At 41.9% G+C, this 16,216-nt stretch overlaps 1 protein-coding gene across 2 annotated transcripts in view; it reads left to right on the top strand.

The window, feature by feature from the left end:
* LOC144195232 (zinc finger protein 462-like) overlaps positions 1–16,216 on the top strand; it is a 32,155-nt gene that overhangs the window by 13,860 nt on the left and 2,079 nt on the right. The window contains exons 7-10 of one of the 2 annotated variants that reach the window (XM_077714705.1): positions 2,266–2,500; positions 7,149–7,294; positions 8,423–8,646; positions 14,891–15,353. In XM_077714705.1, coding sequence (XP_077570831.1) covers positions 2,266–2,500; positions 7,149–7,294; positions 8,423–8,646; positions 14,891–15,353 — 1,068 coding nt within the window. Of the gene's footprint in view, positions 1–2,265; positions 2,501–7,148; positions 7,295–8,422; positions 8,647–14,890; positions 15,354–16,216 lie in introns of those variants that run through there. The other variant, XM_077714706.1, reaches the window with a different exon arrangement.

Here is a 16,216-nt window from a genome sequence, read left to right as displayed (position 1 = left end):
GTAAATTAGGGATCATAGCGCTGTGTATGTGTGTACACAGAAGGGCAAATAAGTATTTAGTCAACCACCTATTCTCCTTGAAAAGATTAGAGGTTTGTAATTGTCAAGACGGGTAAACCTCAACCATGAGAGAAAGAATGTGGGAAAAAAAAACAGAAAATCACATTTTGATTTTTAAATAATTGATTTCCAAATTAGTGGTAATAAGTTGTAAGTATTTGGTCACCTACAAACAAGCACTGCCAGTCGTGTCCCCCCGCTGAAGCCAGTACACATCCAGGCCGCTAGAGGACTGGGAGAATGTGTTATGGTCAGATGAAAACAAAATATAACTTTTTGGTAGAAACACAAGATCTCGTGTTTGGAGAAGAATACCATACCCACTGTGAAGCATGGGGTAATCGGACGGCTCGCCGAACGGACGGTTCACCGGAAAAATTAAAGTGTTTAATTTATTATTTTACAAAAAAATTGTGGGGATGTTTCTCATTGTGTTGTTTCTTGTGCCAAGGTTGAAAAACAGACACATTCCGGGGGCGTGGCGAGCACGCAAATCTCGTTTCGGTGCAACGTTCGCTCGGTGAAACGTCCATTAGGTAAAATGTGCGTCTGCATAACGTCTTTCGGCGAATTGTCCGTTCACGGAAGCATGGGTGTGGAAACATCATACGTTGGGGATGTTTTTCTGCAAAGGGACTTGGACGACCGATCTGTGTAAAGGAAATAATGAATGGGGCCATGTATTGAGAGATTTTAAGTAAAAAAAATCCTTCCATCAGCAAGGACATTGAAGGTGAGATGTGGCTGAGTCTTTCGGTATGATAATGATCCCAAGCACACAGCCAGGGCAATAAATGGCTTCGTAAGAAGCATTTTAAGGTCCTGGAGTGGCCTAGCCAGTCTCCATATCTCATCTGCTTGGAAGAATGGGCCAAAAGACCCGCAACAGCGGCCTCTGTTATTGCCAACAAAGGGTACATAAAGTGTTCAGATGAGGTATTTGTATTCACCCAATCCTTATATTTCACCATGATTTGCAAATAAATTTTTAAAAATCAAACAATGTGATTAGCTTTTTTTCCCCACATTCTGTCTCATGGTTGATGTTTATCTATGTTGACAATTACAGACCTCTCTAATCCTTTTAAGTAGGATAACTGGCACAATTGGTGGTTGACTACATGCTTATTTGTCCCCTGTATATAATTTTGGCTAGTATGACTATTACTCAGGTGCAACTTATACAGTGGTACCTCGACATACGAGACAAATTTTGAGATACGAGAAAGCCAAGTCTTTTTTGCCGCATCTCTTTCGTGTATAACAGATATCTATGAGCCCTGTGCGCAGCGTTGCATTTTTTTTCCTGTGAATGGCGGAGCGATCGCTTTTACGAGGAGTATATATTACTTCTCGTTGGCAAGTGGTCGTGCGTTATCCTATTGTGAGGACATTTGTGTGAATCATATTCGGAATATTTTGAAGGAATACAAAGGCAAACAGCCCATCGATAGCGAAAGTCAGGGTGAAGGCGGGTTCAAACAGGCAACGCGGCCGGGAGAACAAAAGGTAGAAAAAAGTAAAATAAAATTAGAAATAAGTTTAGTTCAAAATTAGATTAAACGTATTTTTGAGTGTCTGCATCGTAATCCAAGTTCATTTAAATTTGTTTGTTATATTATGATTCACCGGTGCAAAAAGTACCCCCCCCCCCATGTCCCTCTCTCTCTACCCTCCACGAAATTCGTCTAATTTTAGTTCTATTAAACACTGTAGTTATGTGTTACTTTTTTAATGGATGGCAAATTATAATTTATTTTTTCCAATCCAATACCCGGTTTTTGGTGTTATTTTTCAGAGGCTTGGAACAAATTAATTTGTTTTCTAGTTCATTTCAATGGGAATCGTTCGTTCGAGTTATTTGAATATCGACATTTCCGGAACGAATTAAGCTCGTTTCTCGAGGTACCACTGTAGTCCAAAAATACGGTACAATTAAAGATGCTGCATAGAATAATTTTACTGTAACATCTCTTTGCTAACCAAATTAATGTCAGCATCAGCATGCTTTTTTCTTCTCATTCATGCTAGATGTAGCCAGGCAATGTTTTCCCAGCCAGTATAAAACCCCAAAAAGCTACAATTACTTAGAAAAATAATTTCCTCTTGACATGGATTGCATACTTTTTAGTGGCCAGAGTCCACTTAAAATAGGTCATCTTCCTAGCAGTCCTACTTATGCACGTCCCATTCTACCTTGCACAGACTGGTACCTTGAGCCCCCGGAAGTTCGCCGGCAGCTAAACCACCTGAGCCAGATGACTCAGAACGGAGCTCGTGCTATACCAGCCAACAAGCAGAGCCAGAGTGGCAGACCGCTCCACTGTGAGAACTGCTCATTCTTTTCTCAGGATCTTCCCAGCATGCGGCGACACTACATCAGTAGGCATGGCAGGAAGATGTTGACATGCAAAGACTGCCATTTCTTCACCGGCTTAAAGTCAGTGTTAAGCAGCTGTCCGCACATTACCTCCTTTGTAATTAAACAAGTCTGAATTTATGTTGCATGGATGTTGGCAATGCTGTGAGTGGGAATGTGTTCCAAAGTCAGCTTAGCAAAAGCATCAAAGTATGCACATTGAAAATTTTAGATTTTGTTCAAAAGTATTGTTGCTCAATTGTGTTTTTGTGTGACCAGAAAAAAATCAGTTGTCATTGTTGCCCATGACTTCATTTTGCAGTGGTCATAAAAGTAACGATGTTGTTGATGGTCATGCATTTTACATGTTGACTAATTGGCTTCCATTGATGCATTGGACATCCAGAGCTGCCAACTTCTCCCGAATTTCTGGAGTGTACCAGGACAAGTAACGTAAACTCCGAGACTCCAGAGAACCTGACTACTGTATTTTCACGACTATAAGGCTCAAATAAAAATCTTAAATTTTCTCCAAAATAGACGGCGCGCCTTATAATCCAGTGCGCTTTATATATGGACCAAAAGTAAAATTGTTATCACGATAAAATTGAATAATAATAATAATAAGCGGACATGGGCTTTGTCATCATCATTGACTCGACAAAAGCCTAATTGTCATCATACCCAGAAATTGCATATGACGAAATTGGTAGTGCTTCTCCATAAGGTGAAAATAATTTCGGACTCGTAATTTGGCATTCTGCTGTGATGTTACATAGCATCACCCCCGAGCGGATCACTTACCTCTCACCGTCTTTCACTTACCTCCAGTCAGCCAGTAGAAGGCAGATCACCGCCCAACATTTTTTCACGTTACCTCACCCCGAAGTTATTACACTGAAGGGATTGTGTGTCGTGTTACCGCAAGTTTAAAGTCCTGGTGGATGTGGGAAAAAATGTCCTTAAGCCTATTTGTCCATACTTTGTGAGACCTATAGTGTCTGCCATCGACCGTCTGCCATGCTGAGGTAACGAGGGCTGGCATTGTCTTCCAGCGAGGCCAGAGAGCAGCCGACGATCTTCTGAGCAGTGTTAATCACTGCAGTATGCCAGGATGTCCTCCTCAGTGGCTCTATAGAAGGTCACAGTACAGTCGTATGTGTACAGGGAGTACAGAAAAGGACTCAGTAATCAGCCTTGAGGGGAGCCAGTGCTCGGTGTAATGGAGGAAGAGAGGTGGGGACCAAGTCTAACAGTTTGTGGTCGGTTGGTTAAGAAGTTCTTTAGCAGCAGATGGAAGAGGATAGTCCAAAGTGGGAGAGTTTGTCAGTCAGAATGACCGATATTGAAGTGTTGAAGGCTGAGCTATAGTCAATGAAAAGCATCCTCACGTAATTCCCATGGTGCTACAGGTGGCTCAGTGCTGTGTGTAGAGCAATGGAGATAGCATTCTCAGTGGACCTGTTTGATCTATAAGCAAACTGGTGAGGGTCAACTGACGGAGGGATCGTATTCCTTATATGACGGGCGACCAACGTTTTAAAGCACTTCATGATCACAGGCATCAGTGCAACAGGCCTATTGTCATTCAGGCTGTCAATGGTTGGCTTTTTGGGGACTGGGATAATGGTGGCAGATTTCAGGCAGGATGGAATGATGGATTGTTGCAGGGAACAATTGAACATTTTTGTGAAAACTCCAGCCAGCTGGTCAGCACAGGCTTTGAGCACCTTCCCAGGTACTCCGTCGGGGCCAGCGGCCTTCACAGTCTTCTCAGACCACATTACCAGTCTCACTTCGTGTTTCTGAAATGTCAGTCTTACTGCTGCAGGGCGGTGGTGGGGGTGTTGAGACTGGGACTGATTTGTCAGTCTCAAAGCGCGCAAAGAAACAGTTCAGTTCCTCAGCTATCGAGGCATCTGCGTTAACAGACATTATTGTTCATGTAATTGCTAATAAGTCGTATTCCCTGCCACATTTTTGGGCTGTTTCCTGTGAGGTGTTTCTCAATTTTCTTTGGATATGTTGCCTTGGCCTTTTTTATGCCTCTCTTCAGCTTTGCTCTGGCAGCGCTGTATTGTACCTTGTCCCCTGACCTGAAGGCGGTGTTGCGGCATTTGATACGTGCCTGTGTCTTCTTGTTCATCCAGGGTTTTTTGGTTAGGAAAAACCTGTATCCGTTTATTAACAGTGATGCTGTCCGTGCAGTTTTTGATGTAGGAAAGTACAGTGTCCGTGTAGTCCTGGAGGTTGTGGTGGTCGAAAAGTTCGCAGTTGGTGCGGGAAAAACAGTCCTGCAGCTGAGAAAGGGCGTCCTCGAGCCAATTTTTTATTATCTTTATTTGTTAGCCTCCGGAGTGGAGTGTATGCGGGGGTGAGGGATAGGCAGTGATGATCTGATCCAGCCAGGTGATGGAGGAAAGTGGCTTTATAAGCATGTTTGATATTAGAATAAACATGGTCTGGAGTTTTGTCTCCTCTGGTGTGACACTTCACGTACTGAATAAACGTAGGCAGAACAATTTTTAAACGCGCTTTGTTGAAGTCACTAGCGACATTAAAGGCTCCATCGGGGTGGTCAAGCTGCGGTTTGTTTACAGCCGTTAGCAGGAGGTTAAGTGCCGTGTTGACGTTAAGCAGCCGGTGGTATATAGATCGCCATTACTATGACGACCGTTAGCTCTTTAGGTATATAGATGGGCCTGCACCGTATCACCAATATTTCTAAATCCGGGGAGCAGTGAGTGTTAATAATCCTACTGTCGCGACACCAATTATTGTGTATAAACAAGCAAAGTACCCCTCCTTTACTTTTGCCTGTTAATTCTTTTGAACGATCGTTTTGAAAAACCGTTCGGCTCGCTAGCGATACAGCAACGTCAAGATTTGCGGGTGTAGCCATGTTTCCGTGATGAGAATAATGTTGCAGTTCCTAACAAAGCTGTTGGTAGCAATCTCAATTTCCAACTCATCCATTTTGTTGGTGATGGATCTGGCTTTGGTCAAAAAGATACTCGGAAACGGTGCCCGGTCTGGTTTCTGCCTTAGCTTAGCAGTTAAGTCCACCTGGCATCTGCGCTTTTGCTTCCTTTCCCCTCATCGTCTCCGACGTACTCTGAGTGGGCTGACTATCCACGGAGATCCCAGAGGTCTCGAGATGTCTCCGGGGATATCGTAAGTCCGTTGGTAGCCTGTTGTTACGGATATATCGCATTTCCTTCCGAGAGTAATTAAATCCTGGCGACTGTAGAATAACGAACGACACCAGACTGGAGAGCATAGAGCACCCGTGTGCGCCGCCAACTTTAAGCGCAAAATGGATGGCAATTTGGATGAAAATTCTAATGAGACACCCAGACACTCGTAGACGTTTATTGGTTTGTATTCGATAAAATATCCTATGTTGAAACCGTCTCCAAACGGACCGACATTTGCACATTGCACATTATGCTTTTGTGACTTCACCGTGACACATGGTGAAATTACTGACTGTAAAATGCACATAGAGAGACCCAAACACAAAGAAAAACTTATTTTCATAAACATATCTTTTTCAATAGTTTGCAAAAACTCCTTCAATTAGTGGAAAAAACATAATACCAATGACATTGAAATTGTCCTACGTTATTTTTTATTTTATTTTACTTTATTTGTTGTATCGATTGTGCTTGAATCGGACTCACCCTGGGAAAAACTCCGTAAACGGGACAAGGGTACCCCTCAAATGGGGTTGGAGTTTGGCAGCTCTATACATCTATCCCATTTGAAGTGGGAGGGTTGACAATAAATGAATGTCCATTTGATGCCACCCTCCCAGTTCCAATTTGTTGGAGGTCTACTAATGATCAATTAATTGGCTTGAGGAAGAACCATTTTTTTACCTCATTGGTTGCCATTGACGTCGATCCAGTAATTTTGAAGCGAAAGGGTTTTCCCCCCTCCCAATTCAAATGGATTTAAAGTCTATGACTAATAAATTGTATGAAGAGTGCATTGTGTCAATCCCTTTGACGTGGTAAGACTAGGAGTGATTGGACATCTACTTGAATTTTAATTTGTCAGCATTCAAATCTATTTGTCTTCGGAATGAACACCAGTGTTAAATTCATTTATTTAAAATTAACTTTTGCAAGAAAATAGTAATAATAGCTGTGTATTTTTGGTTGCTTTAAGTTAGGGGTCAGCAAGTCCCTGGAGCTTTTTTTTATTTTGAAAATGCAAAAAGGTGGGATTGGGAAATATAATTTTAGTTTTAACATGGTTTCTATAGGCAGAAAATTCTTAATGTTTTACATAGTTGTAAATATGCGATCAATAAAAATTAAACTTTTAAATTTCTGTCAATGAACATTTGCACCATATCTGTGCCACACGTTTCCTAGCAGGTGGGATGACAGGCTGGCTGTTGTAATCAAAACAACAGTTGTGTGATGGCCATCAATCTCAAAGGAAAAAAGAGAAAAATATTTTTTTGGTAAGCAAAGTAGTTATTTTGATTGTAGGCTAATATAGCGAATATATACATACATTTGATGCCTTCATTAAAAGGCCTATTTATATAGGGTTTGTAATTTATTGCGTCTCAAGAAATATTTGTGTTTTGTTCTTGGGGTCCAATCTGGCTCTTTCAACATTTTTGTTTGCTGACCCCTACTGTAAGTGTAATATAACTGAGTGTTTATGATTTTAGTTAGCTATTAATTTTGTCTAAAACTGGCCCGTTTCCTAGGAAAATCATGAAGGTACACGTGAATATGGATCATTCCACGCTGCAGAAAGAAGCGCCTTCACAAGTCGGTCTGAGCTGCTGCCCATTCTGCCTCTACCAGACCAAAAATAAAAACAACATGATCGACCACGTCCTTCTGCATCGAGGTACGTTGTTGCCATTGTTATATTTATTTTTTATCTGAGCACCAAGAATTTATATTTTCCAGTGATCAATATTTAACCTGATTTATTATTTTTTTTTTTTTGTTTTTAGTTTTTTTTGGGGTGTCTTTCAGTTTTTTTCCATTTCTGCAGTTCTGCACGGTTTTCTGCTATTTTTGCATTTTTGTTTATGGCATTATATCACTTTCAGGATTCCTTTTTTTTTTTTCTTTTTTTTTTTTTGCAATTGTGCCGTTTGTCACCTTGGCCCCTTCCCGGTAAATAGGCCAAACCTCAACACATTTTGATTATGAAAGTTCACAACCAAGTAAAACATAACAGGTAAAGAGTATTGTTGGGTGTTTTGTACCGTCCAGACAGAGTTGAAGACTCATCAGGGGCCTCGGTGACCCACATCTGTTTAAGGGAAAACTGAGTTAATTAGTGGTAATTATCATAGGTGTTTTGAGCCATTATTTGTCTGGACCCAGCCAGGGGCACAAATCCCCAGACAACATAGTTCTTTTGATAATAATAATAATAAATTTAATAATATAACATGAGACGTCTTTGTCCTAAGTTAATTCTGCCGTTAGACGCCTCTCTTGCTGTTTTATTACATTAGATTTACAACAATCAGTTCTCAAAACAAATGAAGGTCTGTCGGATCTTCCCAAGGGAGCGGTGTGGCCAACAGTGTCAGAAGTCAATGTTTTCTCGATGTTTCTCAAAACAATTAAAGGTTTACCGGATGTTCCCAAGGGAGCGATGTAAAGAATCTTGTGCGAAGTCCAGCTGGAGAGAAGAGTGACCTTCCCATTGTTTAGGTTAACGCAGGAGCGAGCATTTATACGGTTGCACGTTGATGTACTAGAATGAATTTTCAAATGTTAATAAGCAGGCAAATATATAATAATGTTAGACCAATAACCCTAAGTGAAGCAAAGCGTTCTTCATTGCAAGTAGATGTACTCGAATGACCTTTCTAATGTTAATATGTGGGCAAATATATAATAATGTAAGACCAATAATCCTAAGTGATGCAAAGCGCTCTTCATTGCAAGCAAATATATAATACTGTAAGATTAATAACCCTAACATTGTCCTTCCAATGACCAAATGGCCGGGCAGAGGAGCGTGTGGTTCCCGTGGAAGTGCGGCGGCCTAAGCTGTCCCGCTACCTGAGAGGCCTCGTCTTCCGCTGCCACCTCTGCACGTACACGAGCGCTAGTGCCGACAACCTGCGCTCACATGTCGCCAGGCACCAGTGCCTCAATCCCTACCGATGCCGCCTCTGCTACTTTGACTGTGCTCGGCTGGCCCAACTGGAGGCCCACCTGTGCTCCAAGCATCAGGTGAGGAAGCCATTTACACTCTACTTTTTCATAGAGTGCCACATTTTTTTCTGCAAAAAGAAAACAAAAAATGGATGTGTGTGTGTATACATATGTGTTCATATGTATACATATGTATACTTGTGTGTGTGTGTGTACATGTGTAAACGTGAATATGTGTATATATGTAAACGTGTATATGTGTATATATGTAAACGTGTATATGTGTATATATGTATATACATTAATTATATATGGACCAATATTTAGCCGCAGCAGCTCTCACATCTACGGCTTACAGCCCCCGACTCTATTTCCGGTTCGCGGTGAATGCGCAATATATACAACGGCGATGCATTTCAGTTGAGCTCGATCTTGCACATTAATTCTATGTTCGTCTTCATTCCTAGTGGAAGCCTCAACTGTGGTCCGAGGTTTTAGGAAGGCAGAAATTACCAACTCGAGTTGTCAGAAAGCTGATTTGTAATCTATTAATAAAGTTTGACGGACGTATCTGACTATTTTGTTGACATTCCCTTTAGCGAAGCACCATCTACTGCAAGGGGGTCAGACTCTAGTTGGTTAGATATAATATTTAGATTTTTTATAAATGAATTAAAACAACTGGATTAAAAGCCCTGAATATTCCTTTTTTTATATCTAAAACAATGTTTCATTTAGCTTTTTTAAACTATATTTTTAGATTTTACAAAATGATTTTTGAACTAAAAACAGGAAGAATTGATAAAAAATTACAATTATTGATTTAAAAGGGAAAATCAGGAAATTTAATATTACAACTATACTCTCCATTTTAATTTGATCCTGAAACAGAAAGTTGGCACTCATGATTTACTTTCCCAGGCCACACAATATGCGGCGGGCCAGATTTGTCCACCGGGCCACCACTTCGACACGTGATCTAATGGATGTATAATGTAACCCCAGTCTCTACTGTAGACCCGTTTGATGTGGTGCGTTAGACCAGTGTAATGCGGTGCGGTTCGCCTTTAAATGCGGTGCGTCTCATTTGTGTCAAATACAGAAATAGCACTTGTTACTGACAATGCGCCTTTAAATGCGGTGCGCGATATAGTCGTGAAAATACGGTATACAGATTTTGCAGGGGGGAGGGAGAAGTGGGGAGAGGGAGGGAGAGACTTTAAACAGCAATGCACTCGTAACATAACAAACAAATTTAAATGAACTTGGATTACGATGCAGACACACTCAAGAACAAATCTAATCTAGTATACACTAAACGTAATTCTAATTTTGTATTAAATTTTAATACCTTCTCCCGGCTTGGTTTCATTTGCCCCGCCTCCAGCCTGATTGCACGGCGACGCGCTCGTAACATAACATAAACAAATTTAAATGAACTCGGATTACGATGCAGGCACACTCAAAAAAAAAATCGAACTACACAAAATTTAATTTTCATTTTGTTTTAAATTTTTATACCTTCTCCTGGCCGGGTTGGCTCTATTTGCCTCGCCTCGACCCTAACTTTCACATGCAACCTTTTCGATTGTTTGCTTTTGTATTCCCTTCAAAATATTTCCAAAATGATGCAGACAAATGTCCTCACAATAGGATAACGCACAACTTGGCAACGAGAAATAATATATATGCCACTCGCGCTGACAAACGGGAGAAAAAAACTGAAAAAATACGACGCTCCGCCCAGAGCTCGCAGAGACATTACTCGAGGGAGTTGCGACCAGAGAGACATGTCACAAGGAAGTTGCGGGGAGAGATACAGTGCCCATGATGTTCTAATGAGCAGCCTCTCGTGTCCGCTGTCTGCTCGTATATCAAAATTTGTCTTGCATCTCAAGATAAATATTTGCTCGAAATTTTACTCGTACCTCAAAATGCTCGTATGTTGCGGTACTACTGTATTTGATAAAAGAAACAACAAGTATGATCATTGGTGTTATTGGCCTTAGTCATCAGAACATCAGTGCCAAAAATGATGACGCATCTGGGTCATCCTTTTCTGTTATACAGTGAACCCTCGCTTATCGCGGTTAATGGGGACCGGGACACCCCCGCAGAAGGGTGAAACCGCGAAGTAGCCGGGCGCCATTAAAAAAAAAAAAAAAAAACGCTTATAGAAACGTATAACACGTGTTAGTGCATACAAAAAATCACTGCGAATGTAATAAATGTAAACTTTTATTCAGAAAACTCAGAAATTCAAAAACATAATAGCAGCAATTCAAAAACATCATACTAGTAGTCAGGCTGGATCTTCCGCAGTTCTTTGGCGCGTCGTAAAAAACATTGTTATGGGGAGTTGGGACCGTTGTTTTTTTTGGTTGGTGAGGATGCGCTTGTAAACAGCCATGACCTCATCGATGCGATTGCTGAACTCGACTGCCGTCATCATGTTATCGTCCATTTCTTTGGCCTTTCTTTGGAGGTCTTTGGCAGTATTAAAGCGGTCCTGCAAATTATGTAAAGTAAGGCCACCTTCGTCAGCGTCGTCGTCGGCAGCAGGCTCCTCTTCCTCCTCACTCGCCGACTTGGTCATCTCCTGCAGGTCCTCCTCTGTCAGTGGGGCTGGGTGATAGTCGATGAGATTTGTAATCTCATCAGCCGTCATGTCCGAGAAGCCTTCAGTCTGCACCGACCTAGCCAGCCTGACAGCATTATCTACGGCTGAGTGCTGAATTTCGTTGGGAGTGAAGCCCTCATAGTCCTCAGGGATTTCCTGTGGCCACAATTTCCTCCAGCTGGAGATGAGTGTCTGTTCTTTCATGCCCTTTAGGGCATTCTGAATGTTGGTTAGACACGTGGCTATGTTGTAGTCCTTCCAATATGACTTCATGCTGAAGGTCTCGTCGGGCTCTTCAATGGAGGAGATGAGACCCTCCATTGTCGCCTTGGTGTAGAGGGCATTGGAGGCCCTGATAACCCCCTGATCCATGGGTTGGATGAGGGAAGTGGTGTTGGGTGGAAGTGACTCCACCTACACCCCCTTATGGTACAAATTAGCTGCATGTCCTCCTTCACAGTCCATGAGTAGAACCACTTTGAAGGGCAGTCCCTTTTTGGCCAGGTAAAGTTTTACCTGCGGAACGAAGGAGTTGAAGAACCAGTCATGTGTGAGGGCCTTGGTGATCCATGCCTTTTTATTGGACATCCAGTACACTGGCAGTAAGGCTTTGTTCTTGTTTTTCAATGCTCGAGGATTCAGTGACCTGTGGATAAGGCCGGGTTTCAGCATGAATCCTGCTGCATTGCCACACAAGAGCAGAGTCACTCGATCCTTGTGGGCTTTGAAACCCGTCTTTTGAAGTTCGTCCTTGAAAAGAAAGGTCCGGGACGGCATCCTCTTCCAGAAGAGTTCTGTCTCATCCATGTTGAAGACCTGCTCCGGGACATAGCCATTTTCTTCAATCATTTCCGGAAACACATCCTCAACATAGCGCTCCGCTGCTGCTTTGTCTGCCGAGGCTGCATCTCTGTGCAGCGACACATTCCTGAAAACCGGTCGTGGGCTAGTCTGGCTTGAGGGACCGGGCAGAGGATCACCTTCGTCAACGTCTTCTTCCTCGTCCGGAACGCTGACGTCGTCGTCACCACTCTCAAGCACCATGGCGTCGAACAAAGTTTTAGCCATGCTTCGGATTAAGTTTCCGTCCAGGCTGATTTTCTTCGCCCTACAGTCACGGATCCAAATGACCAGTGCATTTTCCATTCGCACCATGACCTTGTTCTGGGTGTTCACAACCCTTTTGGCATCTTTCGTAAAAGATGTTGCGGCAGTTTTGCGGATGTTCTTCTCCTCCTTCTTTATGTACCGCACCGTGGATTCCTTCAGGCCGTAATGTCGAGCTACGGTAGCGTAGCTACTCCCGGCTTTCAACCTGTCCAATAAACTCACTTTTTCGGTGATTGTCAACATCTTCCGATTTTTCTTCGGCTCACTAGAAGCACCAAGGGATGGAGAGCGTTTGGGAGGCATCACAAAGGGCTTCACAAAACTTTGTGAGCTTAACTTGACGAGAAGCGTACTGTACAGCACGAGATAAGCGTGGACTGAGAATGGGCATCGGGAGAAGCTTGGGTTTCTGTGGTGAATGGGCCAATGGGGAGTCGAGTACATTCAGCTGGCCAATCAGCTTGCGTTTATGCCCGTGAAGCGGAAGTGACGCGGCCGTAGTCCCCCATATGCTTTGCGCATACGTGCATTTTTTGTGTTTTAAAATTTATAAAATGATGAAATTACTAATTCTAATTGAATATTTTGTTTCCACACCCTGTAGGACGATGTAATTTATAATTTTAATTTAATATCTTTAAAAAAAAAAAATCCTGAAAAAAATCCGCGAAGCTCTGCAGGCAGCAATAAGTGGAACGCGAAGTAGCGAGGGTCCACTGTAATGAAGTCAAATTTAGTTTGCGAAACATTTGCAAAGTTACTTGTGCACTCTACTACAATAAATTGTCCAAATCATGCTCATACACTGACACTCCATCTTCTATCTCACCAGGCGGCTGGCGTGACCCGCCTGTCTTCACAAGTAATAATGTATTTTCTCGCATAATAAGACTTATTTGTCGTTTAAAAATATGACGACTGAATCCAGGGTATAGCTGAAATGCGCACAAATTAGATTTGACATGCATGAAATTGGAAGGTGACAAAGAGGAAATGCCATATTGCAAGACAATGCGGCCAATATGCTCATTTATGTAAAAGTAGTGCTAACAAATAAAACGCTAAACAAAATTTATTTTGACATCTATGAATGAAATTCAAGAAAAAAAATATTGTGCATAAAACGTGGAAAAACTCACTTTTGCCAGCCATTGCTCGCTCAAGGCGCCGCCGGCATCTTACCTTAGGTAAACGTCTTCTAACTGGCCAGACGCGAGTAGCCTTGATACATGTTTGTAGTGCTTACAGTGAACATTACACCGCTACCTCCTGGTTGAGCTGCTTAAGTGACTTCCTTTTTGAAATTGTCTACGTGCAGGCAACCAACACCCTTTCGGAATACAGAAAGAAAATATTTCACAATAATCATGGTTGGAGAAAAAAAGATCAAGATGAATGTTTTACAGAACTGATTTTAAGCGTTGTAAGGTATGCAGAACAAATTGGCAACAAATATCAAGCAGCTCGACACTTTGGAGTTGATGAAACTAATGTTAGAAGATGGAGGAATGATTCACCACTGCAATCTATTAATTAAAAAGCACCAGGTTCTCGTCAAGATAGACTTGTTTATTTTTAAAACCATGAATATGGAGGTGAAAATTTTGAATCAGGGGTGTCTTAAATGAGATAAATCATAAAATTCAACAATTTTAAGGGTATTCGCGGGGGCAGCTTATATGCGAGAAAATTCGGTAATTCTTTTCATAAAAGTCAAGAACAGTTCGATATCTTCGACGTCTGAATGGAATTATGTAGTTCTTATTTTTTATGAGGGTAATCAGAGTTTGAGTATGATTTATGTAATAATAAGGGACACAATATATTAATAAACATTCATTTTAATGAACATTATTAGTCCCTTGTGCAGCTTGCGGGGAAACAATGACATGACAGTTTTAGACAAGGTTGTTGTTGGGGTTATTCTGGATGCTTTTGTATATGTGGGCATTAATCATATGTATAAATTGATATGTGCTTGCAACGAAGTCAAACGCTTACTCCAAGGGCACTCTCCATGGCAGCTGGCTCCAGCTTGTTGACTTAACACCTCACACTGTCCTGGCTCCGAGGACTGTTTACTGGGAGATACACCTCGACCCTTTACCCAGAAGCAAGTTCGCAATGAAGATCTGTGAAGGACGCTTAAATAGTTTTTGATTCCAGGGGATGGCTATCAATCCCTTGTATTGTTTTATATTATTATATTAAGTATAACTAAAAATAAGCCTAATAGTTGTGATCGTAATTTTGTTAATATAAAAGCCAGGTTTAAAGATGATCAGCAAACAGATTAGGAGATGGGTGTTCACGTATGGTAATTGGTATTGGGTTCCAGGTATGTGGGGCACGGACAGAGAAGCTTCTTTTTGAAGGGAATTACACAGCCACCTCCTGAGCCAGCCCGTGATTAATTTTTTGACTGTTTTCAAAATCTAAAAGTTATGTTTTTAGTCCCAATTTTGGATTGATTACTCCTATATGATTTTGGAAAAACTAAAGTCTGTTCTGACAGTCCTAAAAAAATGCTTGAATATTCCCATGGAAAATGAGTACTTTCTGTCGATCTATCTTTGCTTTTTTCTGCTTCAGGTGATGAGGAACTATGAGCTCGTGGGGCAGGTGTGCCTGGAACAACTGGAGCAGATGAAGCTCAGCCCGACACAGGAAGACAAAGTGGATGAGGAGGAACATGGCTCCAACTTTGAGGACAGTGAACACTCTGTCACCCCTGGGAGTGAAATAAATGCCTGCAAGGCAGAGAAGTCCCAAATGGAGAATATTCAAAATTCCCAGGTTGTTCTGAAAGACCACGTAGAAAAGCCGAATAGCGAGGACCATGTCCAAAGAAACGAAGAGAATAGGAAGGAAGTTGGTGTGGACTTAACTGAAAGTTCAGGAAAAGTGGCTGTGAGGGAACACAAAAGAAAACTGAGCAAACCTCACAAAGAGGCAGGTCTGGAAGAAGATACACGAGACCTTGAAGGGCAGAAAAAACGAATTAAAATGGAGGAAACGTGCATGAGGCCAGAAGGTTGCATGCCTGGGCTTAAAGGTAAAAGCACATGGCAGGATTAATCAATTTACTTGTTCTGCCACTGTAGATGATAGTTGATGATAGACTTTTTGCACTGGTGAATCGCAATGTAACAAACAAATTTAAATGAATCTGAATTAGGATGCAGACACTTGAGAATAAGTTTAATCTAACCTAACACTAAACTTAATTCTAATTTTGTTTTACATTTTTATACCTTTTTGTTTTCCCGGCCGGCTTGGCTGTTTGCCTCGCCTCCACCCTCACTTTCACTATGGATGGTTTGCCTTTGTATTTCCTTCAAAATATTCCGAAAATGATGCACACAAATGTCCTCACAATAGGGTAACGCACGACCACTTGCCAACGAGTAGTAGTCTTGTATTAGCGCTCGCTCCCCCAACGAGAGGTAACAGGCTAAAGGTGGTGGTGGTGGGGGGGTTAACACTGAAAAAAATGCAACGCTCCGCCCAGTGCTCGCAGAGACATTCCAAAGAAGGAGTTGCAAGGAGAAGGCCAGTGACCCTAATGTTCTTATGAGCAGCCAACGAGAAGTAATATATACTACTCATATTAGCGATCGCTCTGCCATTCACGCTGAGTGACGGAAAAAAACTGGAAAAAAACGCTCCACCCAGTGCTCGTAGATATCTGTTCTACACAAAAGAGATGCGGCACCAAAAGACGGTGTGCTAAAATCATAAACAGCCTCATGTCATGGCCACCTCGCTTTCTCATATCTAGAGATAATTATTTGCTCAATTTTACTCGTATCTCGCAATGCTCGTATGTCGGGGTGCTCGTATTGTCGAGGTACCACTGTACATACACATCAATGGCGGGCCGTAAATTTCCTACAGACGCCTTCATCTGTCCGAATC

This window comes from Stigmatopora nigra, chromosome 4, assembly GCF_051989575.1.
Source record: "Stigmatopora nigra isolate UIUO_SnigA chromosome 4, RoL_Snig_1.1, whole genome shotgun sequence".
Taxonomy (NCBI): domain Eukaryota; kingdom Metazoa; phylum Chordata; class Actinopteri; order Syngnathiformes; family Syngnathidae; genus Stigmatopora; species Stigmatopora nigra.
Note: the sequence above shows the minus strand (reverse complement) of the source record. Positions and strands in the feature narration are given on the sequence as shown.